Genomic DNA, 11,905 nt, shown 5'->3' with positions numbered 1-11,905 from the left:
TTTCAGTACTTTTCACCAGGAGCCTATTTCATAAAACACATTTACCAAATAGCCAGGCTTATTTAAGTTAGTCTGACTTTGAACCAAACCAACTGACACCAAGTCAGACTAACTGAAAAAAACTGGCTTATTTGGTAAATGTGTTTTTTGAAACCGGTCCCAGCAAAGGCTGATTATCACTGAAACATACTAAAGAATAAACATATGTGACCCTGGACCACAAAACCAGTCTTAAGTCGCTGGGGTATATTTGTAGCAATAGCCATAAATACATTGTTTGGGTCAAAATTATCGCTTTTTCTTGTATGCCAAAAATGATTAGGATATTAAATAAAGATCACGTTCCATGAAGATATTTTGTACATTTCCTACCATCAATGTATCAAAACTTCATTTTTGATTAGTAATATGCATTGCTAAGAACTTCGTTTGGACAACTTTAAAGGCAGTTTTCTCAATAATTTGACTTTTTTGCACCCTCAGATTCCAGATATTCAAATTGTTGTATCTTGGCCGAATATTGTCCTGTCCTAACAAACCATACATCAATGGAAAGCTTATTTATTCAGCTTTCGGATTATGTATAAATCTCAATTTAAAAAAATTGACCCTTAAGGCTGCTTTTGTGGTCCAGGGTCACATTTTAAACAAGAAAAATACGACACAGGACAAAACAACTGAAATAACCACAACTTTGTTCAGTAACAAAAATGTATTTTGAAGAATCTCAACATTTGACAAGTACCAAAGACTCCCTAAATGCAAAGTACCTGTGGAGTGTCTTACAAACAAAATTTCAAAATGAACATCGACATACTGTAAAGAAGCACAAAATATGCATGTCAAAAATACATTCTGGTACCAAATGAAAAGAAAAATCACATTCTTAAAGCAAACTTTGAATTATTAATGCAAAGTCGCATGAAACATCCCTGGTTATGTGTGCATATATTTCTTTAATAAGCAACTTAAAGCCATGCAGACATTTGATTAAGAAAATCAAATAAATATAACTATATAGGGCCATCAAATCTAAGCATTACTATAAGCACTTAAAATAAGTGAGCCTTTTGAGAGGAACGCTTGCTTGGGGACTATTGTATAATTGAAATGTTTATATATACATAGTTGTTTTTTACAGAGGGACATGAGAGCTCATTCAAAAGCATAAAATAAGACGCTTGTCTGTCTACCAGAAGTATACTCTGAAGTACCTGTTGAGGTGTTTTTTTTCCTTTTCCAAGAAGTTTGGGTAGTAATACTGATAAAGTCCACCAGATGGCACTTTGAGTCAACTAAACACACTAACACCAGAGGAAACCACCTACATCAGCTCAGAATTCAATTCACTTAATTGGACTTTTCAGCACTTTCTAACCACTTTATAATCCACTTTATCCATTGTGACAGGTCTGACAAAATAGGTCAAACTAAAAAGGCCACTTTTTCAAAAAGGCAGTAATAAAGGGAAGGCTACTTGAGATTTAAACTGACATTTTTTTATGGCTGAATTACTAAATTGCAAGAGCCAGTAAGTGTAAAGATGAAATTAACCAGTCAAACCGAACCAAAGTCGAACAGCAAGAATAACACTGATAGCATTGTACCAGTAGCCAACATGTGAATCCTGTATATAAAAAGAGGAGATGTGGGTATTTACAGACAAAGACGGGGGAAGGAGCCAGAAAAAGACAGCAGATGGAGGAACGGGCTCTGAGATACATACTATGAGGGCATCTTGTAAACATGACCGGAGGGAAACAGGTGCATGTTTCAACCTGTGTAAGCACTGTTCAATAGGTAAGATACACAAAGCTCAGTCTGATTAGAACCAAGCCTCTTTGAGTTCAAGATACTGTAAGCACCAGCATTTCGACTGCCGCTATGGAAGCTACTAGATATATATTGCTGTTTTCAGAAATGCTGCATAGCCTGTTTAAAAACAAAAACCCTGTATGATAATTATTGTGCAAGAGTTGTTGCCCAAACTGCTTCACCATTAAGCTGCCTTTGTGAGCATGTGAACAAACCGACTGTGGGAGTGTGAGAAAAATAAATGAGTAAAAGAGTGTGAAGAAAATGCCGAGCGGACCTGACAGACAGGTTTATCTCTGAATCAGCACTGTGGGAAACGCTCTCCCAAAATTCAATAAATTGCTGAATCTCTCATTCAAAAAGTAATGTTTTCTTCATGTGTGTTTAAATAATTAAGCATTCCTTCTTGTTTAATATTTGAAACTAAGTTAGCTTTATCAGTTTTGGTTGCATGTGCAGCACGACTGAAACCTCCCGGGCTGTCAAATTAGTCACTTCAATCTCTATAACACCAAGGTTACTTCACATTTACGAACAAACTGAATAATTAGACCAGTTTACAAGAGCATCCTTTAATATAGAAGATCACTTTTACCTCCTCAATGTCAATATGGTTAAGGGGACAAAATAAAGCTATTAAAATGTGCCTGAGGTTGCAAACATCTTCAAACAAAACATCCATCAATAAGTTATTAAAACGTTTAAGTGTGCTTAGCACCACAAAAAAGAAAAGAAAGACCGGTCTAAAGTGTCAAAACCAACACAGGCAAGCAGATACACTCCAACATATACTCGCCAACTGTTTGATCATTTTATCACTGTTGAACTAATACAAGCAGTGACACGCTTTTGATGCATCCTCAAAAAAAAAAAAAAGTATAATAAGGCATTCCACTGTGAAAACAAAGGTTAAACCGACCACAAATTACATCAGGATATCTCAGCTAATCGCTGCAAAAGCCCAGAGAAACCAGCTGCATGCTGGGATAGTTCAGCTACTCTGTCCACCATTTCTTGCGTAGCAGGGACTGAAGGATAATTCTGGGCTGCACCCTTAGTTGCCACGACAACAGCCTTTAGAGCTTGGCAGAGGCGTCCACTGGAGGTGGTGACCTGAGGAGACAAAAAGTGTTTGTGTGAATGCTTTTAAATAATGTCACCTGCTTATAACATCATTGCTGGAGTCTGACCCGTCAACATGTTTACCAACCGCTTGTTCACTTCCCAGACTGTTCATGTTGACTATTGCCCTTGGGATATCAACCGTGACTCACAATTTGATTTGTTGTGGCGTGAATCATTAAGTACATTCACTGGTAATAAAGAATTTGTACAATAACACTTGAACAAAGACTCTCGATAACAGAGTATTTATGTTCTAACCTTTGCTCTGAGGTCTGAAGAGCTGAGTAGCCTTGCAAGTGTATCCCCAATAAAGACAAGTTTGTGTGCAGTTACAATGAGACTTTTCCCCCTGGAAACGAAGACTCGGGGTGGTTGGTTCCCTTGGACACTTGTGAACAGAGAATCGATGGCATCGGCCAGGCAAGAGAGATGAGAGAGACTTTGGGAGGAGTAGAAAGAGAGTAGCTCTGAATCTTCTAGAGACAGAGAGACTGGGGGTGATGGACTCAACTGGAGAGAAACAGAGAACGAGATTGTTCATATAAACACACAAATGACACAGACCCTAACCTCCTTGAAAATACCTCAAATTGCTTAATTAGAGACCTACAGCATAGCTGCAAATCTGGCATTTCAGTATGTTATACTTAACACTATAAAGTTTCATTACGCTAAGTTTGTCATTTGGAGTAGTTCAAGTATGACTTAATGAATGAGTTCTGTTGTGAGTTGAATTTCTGTAAAATTTAGAAAACATGTCCCTCGGTTTAGGACCAAATGTTTAAAATGTTTTAAAAGTAGTTTCTTGCACAGGAAGTCTGGATTTATTTGATTAAAGATGCAATCAAACATTAATCTAATACAATTTAAAATAACTCTCTTATTTTAATATATTTTAAAATGTATTTTATTCCTGTGATGGCAAAGCTGAATTTCAGCAGCCATTACTCCAGTCTTCAGTGTCACATGATTCTTCAGAAATCATTCTAATATGCTGATCTGGTGCTCTAGTAACATTTCTTATTATTATCAATGTTAAAAACAGCTGTGCTTCTTTTTTTTTTTTTTTTGAAACTGAAAAATGTATTTCTGGATCCTTTGATGAATAGAAAGTTCAAAAGAACAGAATTTACTTTAAATGTAATTTATTTGTAACAATGTAAATATTTACTGTAACTTTTTATTAATATAGTATATCCTTGCTGAATAGAAGTTTTTTTTTTTTTATCTTATTAAAACCAAACTTGTAAACTGTAGTGTACTGTAGTGTAGTGAAGATTGCAAAGTTTGACCCAAATCAGTCTGCAATGGTGTCTGAATAAGGTACTATTTAAGTGTTACCATCTTTCTACACTGGCTTTTCGAGTGTTTAAAAGACTTACTTTATTATCAGTTGTGGTGATAAGCTGTGAAGAACTGTGCTCTGTATGGGTGTTTGGTGGAGGCTCTGGCTTCCCCTACAACAGAGCAACAAAAAATCTAAATGTCCACAAAAAGAGAACTGCAGACCACAGAAAAGTTTCACCAAAAACGAATAGGGGCAATAAAACATGAACAGACAGTCAATAGAGAAGTAAATGTCTGACTGAATGAAGGAGACAGAAAGATAGATCATAAGAGTATATAAATATTAAGTTGGCATGAAAGTTATTTTGTTAACTGATATTTTGTTTGATAAGAGCAATGCTTCAACCTTCTGCCTGATAAACACTTGTGTTCATACTTGATTAAAAACTGACACAATAACATGAGATTGTAATGCACATTTACTCTTTTTATGTTTGTATGCTCTAGTTTACGACATTATCCATGCATACTCCACAGTCTCTTTATAAAACAGGTGTCTAACCTGCAGTTTGACGTATCCCACACTATCACCTACAGGATATGAAGGTGGTGTAGGAGTTAGGCCAATTCCTGCATACTCATTCCCCTGTTCCTCATCCTCCATTCTTCCCACAGTCGGGACTAAAGAAACTAATGCCGGAGGCAAAGGGAAGGCAGCGGGTGGTGGAGGAGGCAGCGGCCGTTCCTGGATCCAGCTGCCCTTTCGTGATCCCATGTCCCCTGCGATCGGTTTGACCTCTGCCACCGGCAAAGTAGGTAGAGGTCTCCGGGACAGAGACTCCTGGGAAGGTAAACGAGGTCGTGCTTGACTCTGTAAAAGGGATACAGTGGCTTCAAGGGCACAGCAGACCATCGTGAGCAGACCGTCAGCTGGGGGGGCAGTACCGCACACTGAAAGGGCAGGAAGGAGGTCCGAGAGACGGGACCAAGCCTGCTGAAGAACGGGAGGAATATCACCAACGTGCCCAGCCTTCCAGACAGAAAGGATCTCAGCCAATGCAGAGGCGAGGTCTCGGGATGGGGTGGTGGCGACAGAGGCAGAGGTCAGAGCGGACTGGACTAGAGCAGAAAGAGACGCTTTCCACTGGATATCCCCGGAGCCGGTGCTTGACACAGATAAACGGCGTGTTGGGATTTCCAGAGTGAGGGCAGGCATGTCGTAGATGCCTCCATCAGGTTCTGACACATCTTCGGAGGTTAAGTCTTGCTTTCTAGGACTGGAAATCGAATAGGTGCGTCCGTTTCCCGCAGTTTCTGCAGTTAATCCCGGCATTTCGCTTCCCTCCAAGGGTAAACCAGGAAGACTAGGAACACTGTACACATCCTCATCCTCTGCATTTCCAGCCACAGCAGCTGATCCCAGAATATTGTAGGTTTGCTGCTGATGGTCAGAGGAGGAATTCAGGGCCAGAGTTGGAACATCATAAATCTGAAAGATATGAAAGAGTTACTCACTGTTTACTAATTTCTAAAGAGTTACAGAAGATTTTGGAACCCAAACTCCATTCAACAGTGCAAATTATGCCATAAATCATGAATCATGCTTTTCTAGGACTGTTTTGTGGGAGTCTCGGCTACTGTTCAATTTAAGACTGAAAATTGGGCATCATACATTAAACAACTGAGGATCACACACTTCTAGACTTTCAAGTAATTCCAAACTCATTCATAAACTTCTTATTGCTAGGAAATGCATGACAAATGAAAACAACATCTGTTTCATAATCAATTCAAAATATTAAACAAGCTTGATATCCTTCAACTGGATGGAATCATGGTCTGAATCTAAAAAGCCTGTGCTCTTCATACACTACACGATTTTTGGTGAAATCTGTCAACTCTGCCTGCTCAAAATCTGTAGATTGGCTCTGACTTTCAGCAGCTAGTGTTGACTTCTCAATCAGGACAAAAAAGCAGGCAAACCTTGTGTAGTGTATTCCAGCCTTTACTATGTGTTCTCTAATAGCACACAGTTTAATGACCTTGGAGTAAGGCTAATTTGCCATGTGACAGGTTCCACTTTGACACTGACTAATAATAATAATAATAATATTGTATTTAGATTAAGAGCAAAAATGCCTTATAAAACATGATTATATATCCGCTACATTTATTTACACTTGATTCTCTGCACAAGCACAAAATCCATGGCTAAGGATTCAGTGAGGATTAATAAGAAAAATGAGAGAGGGAAAGGGGAGAGAAAGATTGTGGGTGGAGGGCTGAATAGAGCCACATGGGTCTGGCTGATCTGCCCAACCCGACAGACTGCTGTGACTTGTGTGAACAAGAGAAAAGTGTTACATGGGATTAGCTCATAGCAGAAAAAAGGTGTGGTTTAAAAGCAAAGGAATAGGAGAGGAGTGAGAGAATATGAAACAGAGAACAAGAAAAACAGCAAGAGGAATTATGTGAAAATATGGAGATTGGATGCAAGTGTGCAAAACCTCTGATGTTTAAAAGTAGATTTTTAGCAAATTAATTTCAAATACACATTCTTTTGAACTTTCTATTAAAAAAAATTTGAACCATGAAAAGAGAAAGTAGCAAGAAGTAGCATCAAAAAAGCATATTAAAATGATTTCTGAAGGATCATGTGCCACTGAAGACTGGCTGCTGAAAATTCAGCTTTGCATCACAGGAATAATTTATATTTTAAAATATATTAAACTAGAAAACAACTCATTTAAATTGTAATAACATTTCACAAAATTAAAGATTAGCCTAGCATTTCCTTTTGTGTTTAATTTCTTACCTCTGAGGCCTGGTCGGTGTGTAGAGGTACAGCACGAGGGGTGTTATAGATCCCATCATCCTCCTCAGAAGGCACTGCAGGAATTGGATGCTGCCACCTATTTGTGGGAGGTGTATCATATACCTGAAGAACACAGGGATAAACATTAAACAATCGCATAATCTCCACTATTTCTTCAAAGAAAACACCTCCGTCTTCTGCAGAACTACAACCCATTTCTTTTTTCCAATCAAGTTCTCATTTATCTCACCTCCTCATCCTGAGAACTTGTACTCTCCCTCTTGGTCACTGTTTCACTGTTTTTCTTCATCTCATCCGCTTGCATATGTCCATTTTTACTTCCCTGTCTCTCTTCCTCCAGCATGTTTGGCTGTGGGGGTACAGGGTTGGCCTGGAGAACAGGGTTGGTGATTGGAACCAAGTTAGACTGAGGTAAATCCTTCCTGGTCACACTTCTAACAGGAGGCGCTGGAGGAGGTGGTTTGCGACCAAAATTTGGGGACCCTGGTACTCCAGACTTTCCCGCCCTGGCAAGTAGAGGGGATTCTCTCAGGCCACCCTGGGCCAGTTTTCCTCGACCAACCGGAGGAGTTGAAGTAGTACCCTTTTGGGATCCTCGGGCCGAGGGAGGTGTCTGCTTAAGATTCTGGCCTGGTGTTGAGGCTCCAGACACTCCTACAGTTCCAGCGGGGTGTTTGCGGTCAGATTGAGGGGTCCTGGATATGGCACCTCCAGGTGGGGTTGGGGTTTGGTACATCCCTGGGGCATCCTGGCCAGTCTTACTCTGAGAAGGACTAATAGAAGAAGATGGGCTGCTTTTGGGTGCAATCCCATCCGTAAGTCTTGAAGTCATTCCCGATACACACTGTCCTGCCACTGGGGCACCACTTGTAGGAGTCTGATATAAATTCTCACAGGTCAACGCAGCAACAGCTGGTCTAGGCACCAAGTAACATCCATCAGAATTACCGGCCCCTGCATCCCGTGGACTTAAATACCTAGCCTCTCCTGTTGTTTCGGCTGCAGACCTGGGAACAGCACTTGGAGTCAGGTACACGGAATCAGACGCCAGTGCACCTTGTGATCTGTGTTGTGCTGCCATTGGCACAGGCGAGGTGGGAGTCTGGTAGAGGGTCCCTGACTCATCACCCCGTCCTCTAAGTGAGGGTGAGCGGGGTCGTGCTGCCACACCCACATCCCCCCAGTCCGGACGAGGCCTGGTTCCAGAACTAGAATGCGATCGTGGCCTTCCTCCATCAGAGTGACGTAGCTCTCCAGACCTGGCTGGGGCAGGAGAAGCCCCAGGGCTCTGGTACACCCCTTCAGCTAAGCTTGGTGGTGAGAGATACACCCCATCTGGATCTTCAGCAGTGCTCAGTCCATTTACCCTGCCCTGCTGGCTAGTCGATAGATGGACCGAGTCCACACTAGGAGCTCGTCGGTGATCTGTACCTGCACTTGTAGCCAGAGTCTGAGCAGTTTGGAGGAGGCGTAATCGGTTGGCGGGGGCAATGCCTTGACGGCCATGCAGGGAGCAAAGCCACCACCCTGGTCCGCCGTCCTGCTCCTGGTCCAGAACCATCAGGATGTCACCTTTGCGAAACGCTAACTCCTCTGGGCTTTCAGCAGCATTATCAAAAAGTGCCTTTGCAAGCACCGTCTACAAGACAGTAAAAAACAACTTACCAGGAGAAGGAGAAGAAACCAAACAAAGCTATAAATAAAACCTACAAAGACATAAATCATCTCTGGACTAGCTTGTTTTTTAGTCTATCTTTCTAATAGCACTGTACTCTATGAATATTGCTGGCTCCGTGATGAATTGCTCATGTTCTTCTATTGTAATTTGCTTCGGATTAAAGCGTTTGTTAAATGCATGAATGTAAATACAACAAAGGCAGCGAAACATAATAAATGCCTGCATAAATAAAAAAGGAAGACAGACAGAAGAAAGACTTTAGTCCTTCAATGGGAATGGAGAATGACAGCAATAGTGAAGGAGAAATGCTAGATTTCACTAGCCTGCTAGCACCTAATTCAATTGTTGTTTAAATTCAACGTACTCAGTTATTTATTTGAGCCTTCAGCTGACTCTACTTCCGCAACGTTTGAGCTGCATTGTGTTAGTAAGGGAAGTCAAAAAAGGAGACAACGTAGAGGATCTAACCAGGCCACTTCAACCAGGTTCATCAACCTGTGTGACCAAATCAATTTGTTTTCCCATTTACTTAAACAGAACTAGCACATCATGCCAACATAAGGGCAATGAAGGCCATGGTCAACACCAAAAAAATCTAAGCCTAAATCTAAGTTGTATTTAAAAACACACATATATGGCTTAGACTAAGAAGCTTAAAAGATGGTCAGTACATAGCAATTTAATTACTGACCTAAATTCTCGGCATGCATAAAGCCTACAGAAGAACTGCTCATTTAAATGCCTCTGAAAAGGGCAGCGCTTATGAGCCGTACAGTTAGAGTGACGTTACGAATGTAATGGGTTGCCTCAAGGTCTTTTGTATTCAGAACACCACACTTCTGCCTTCATGGGTAAATCAATATTGATAGAGAGAATGCATAAGTAAGGGCAGAGGTCTGTGATTATGGGAGAGAGAGAATTAGTGATTTAGGGAAAGAGGCGCTGAGTTGATGATAATGAGGAAGACTCGTGGGGGAGGGGCTCAACATCTGTCCCCCAGTTTTAGGTCCTTTTGTCATCCCCTTTTATACCTCTAAATTTCCCTCTCATTCACCCCAGGGGATGTGGTGCTCTGAGGCAAGCTGAGCCCCAGTTCCCCCTCCTCCATACTAGCAGCGGATACGAATATTAAGAACTGGACAGCAGAGAGTGTTTTACAGTGGTGACTTGAACACACTTACCGATAAGGACATGATTGAAACTGGTTCTCCGCAGTTTTTGGATGTGTTAATTCCACATGGGCTCACCCCAGAAACTGTATCCCATTCACATGTGCACGGTGTGACTCATCTGCATGTTTTGCAGATCTGGTTTTCCATTAACCTGAACTCTGCAGGGGTGGTAAATACGATGATCCAAAAAGATCAATTCTTCAAAACCATGATTGTTGTCCTTTGCAGTCTGTGATTTTCATCACATCTGACAGTTGCCACACATATTGAACCTGGAGAATCAAAATAAACCCATTTTAGATAAATCTTAATTGTATAGAAGTGTGTTAGTAATACAGAGTTCACTTTCAGTCAGCTGCAGCAGCTAAACTAGTCAGACCAGCTGTGGGGCTCCACCAGTGCAGTTCAGACAAAAAAAAAGGTCTTACTTCACGGGAATTTGGCTGTTAACTTTTAAGTACAGCTGTAATGTGGTATTTAAATTTGCCCACTCTGATTGGATAGAGGATTAAGGGGCTATATGATATCATAACTTAATAGTTATGAGTTAACATAGGTGGAGACGTTGTTCTTTATATGTTCATTAATGTTTGTTTATACTTTTTTTTTTTCAGTTTAAAGGAATGAAACAAACTCACTTCAACAGCTGTGGCACAATCGCCTACTAAAAGCAAGGACACTGGCCTTTTGAGACAGGATATCATGTATATATATATATATATATATTTTTTTTTTTTTTTTTTTTTTTTTAAATGGCAAATGATAATCCTGTTTACCTAGCGTATTTCAAGTAATTTCTTAAAATTAAACTGCACTAAGCTGCAACAGGAAAAAAAGAAAATCACAGTCCTAAGCCACGTTTCGTTTTCCATCCAAGACATCTCAAGGTTTCTTTTATGCAGTTGAACCCCAATGAGACAAACAGAGGACTAAATAAACGAAGAAATAAAATAAAGAAAACAAGAAAAGCCCGCATTCTCCACATAAACCAGTACAAAAGGCATTAGGCAAATAAATATCGTTCTTTTAAAAAACGGGATGCATTTTAATTCAGTCACAAAGACGCAAACAAGCGGCGATCTGCAAGTGTAAAATGTGCACTAAATGAGCAATGCTCGTCTTACCGTTCACATGTCCAGAAAAATCATCTGGAAATACAGAAGTAGAGTCAAACGTCGCAAATCATATCTTCTCAAAAGACTGCAACGCACGGCTGTTGTTTTTCTTTTCTTTCTTTGGGGATACACGTCTCGCTCCGCCAGGCTTCGCCCTACCCTGGCCTTCTTGGTTTTGAATTACAGTTGAGCGCATATGGTCTCTCCCCCTCATTGTGCCCAACACAGCACGATTCCTACAGTGCATCACGCCCTCTAGTGGAGGACTTCTATCTATCTATCTATCTATCTATCTATCTATCTATCTATCTATCTATCTATCTATCTATCTATCTATCTATCTATCTATCTATCTATCTATCTATCTATCTATCTATCTATCTGTCCGTCCGTCCGTCCGTCCGTCCGTCCGTCCGTCCGTCCGTCCACCCATCTATCCATCCGTCTATGTCTATCTGTCTGTCCGTCCGTCCGTCCATCTATCCATCCATCCATCTATCCATCCATCTGTCTATCTATTTGTCTGTCTATCTGTCCGTCCGTCCGTCCATCCATCCATCCATCCGTCTATCTATCTGTCTGTTTTTACAAACACTGGCAAGTGCTGCTTCTGGTTACAGCTGCCTCTAACGTAAACTTCTGACCAAACTCACATGAAAGAAGTATAAATATCTTACTCACTACACAGACTAGGAATTTCCTCTTTTAAATTTCTTAGGATGTTTCTGTCCAGAGAAAAGGCTAAAACAAAAGTGTAAATGCAAAAAAAAAAAAAAAAGATTAATTGAATTTACAAAAAAAAAAAAAAAATCAGGTAAGTGGTTGCAATGTATTTATTTTAGATACATTTAAATAAACACATTTTGTTGACTAACTT

General features: G+C 40.4%; 1 protein-coding gene across 2 annotated transcripts; it reads right to left on the bottom strand.

The window, feature by feature from the left end:
• Nucleotides 1-699: 699 nt before the first annotated feature.
• efs (embryonal Fyn-associated substrate) lies at nt 700-11,212 on the bottom strand. Of its 2 annotated transcripts, XM_079442645.1 has the most exons (8): nt 11,038-11,212; nt 9,923-10,185; nt 7,293-8,702; nt 7,043-7,165; nt 4,790-5,716; nt 4,323-4,397; nt 3,199-3,450; nt 700-2,928 (listed from the first exon to the last, which is right to left on the bottom strand). In XM_079442645.1, exons 2-8 carry the CDS (start codon nt 9,932-9,934, stop codon nt 2,746-2,748), a joined length of 2,982 nt encoding a protein of 993 aa, XP_079298771.1. In that variant the 5' UTR covers nt 9,935-10,185; nt 11,038-11,212; the 3' UTR covers nt 700-2,745. The 2 variants fall into 2 exon arrangements, with proteins under 2 accessions (XP_079298771.1, XP_079298772.1); XM_079442646.1 differs by lacking the exon at nt 11,038-11,212 and having other exon boundaries at nt 4,823-5,716; nt 9,923-10,044.
• Nucleotides 11,213-11,905: the final 693 nt, after the last annotated feature.

This window comes from Barbus barbus (genome assembly GCF_936440315.1).
Source record: "Barbus barbus genome assembly, chromosome: 2".
NCBI lineage: Eukaryota > Metazoa > Chordata > Actinopteri > Cypriniformes > Cyprinidae > Barbus > Barbus barbus.
This window is presented reverse-complemented; position numbering and strand designations above follow the sequence as displayed.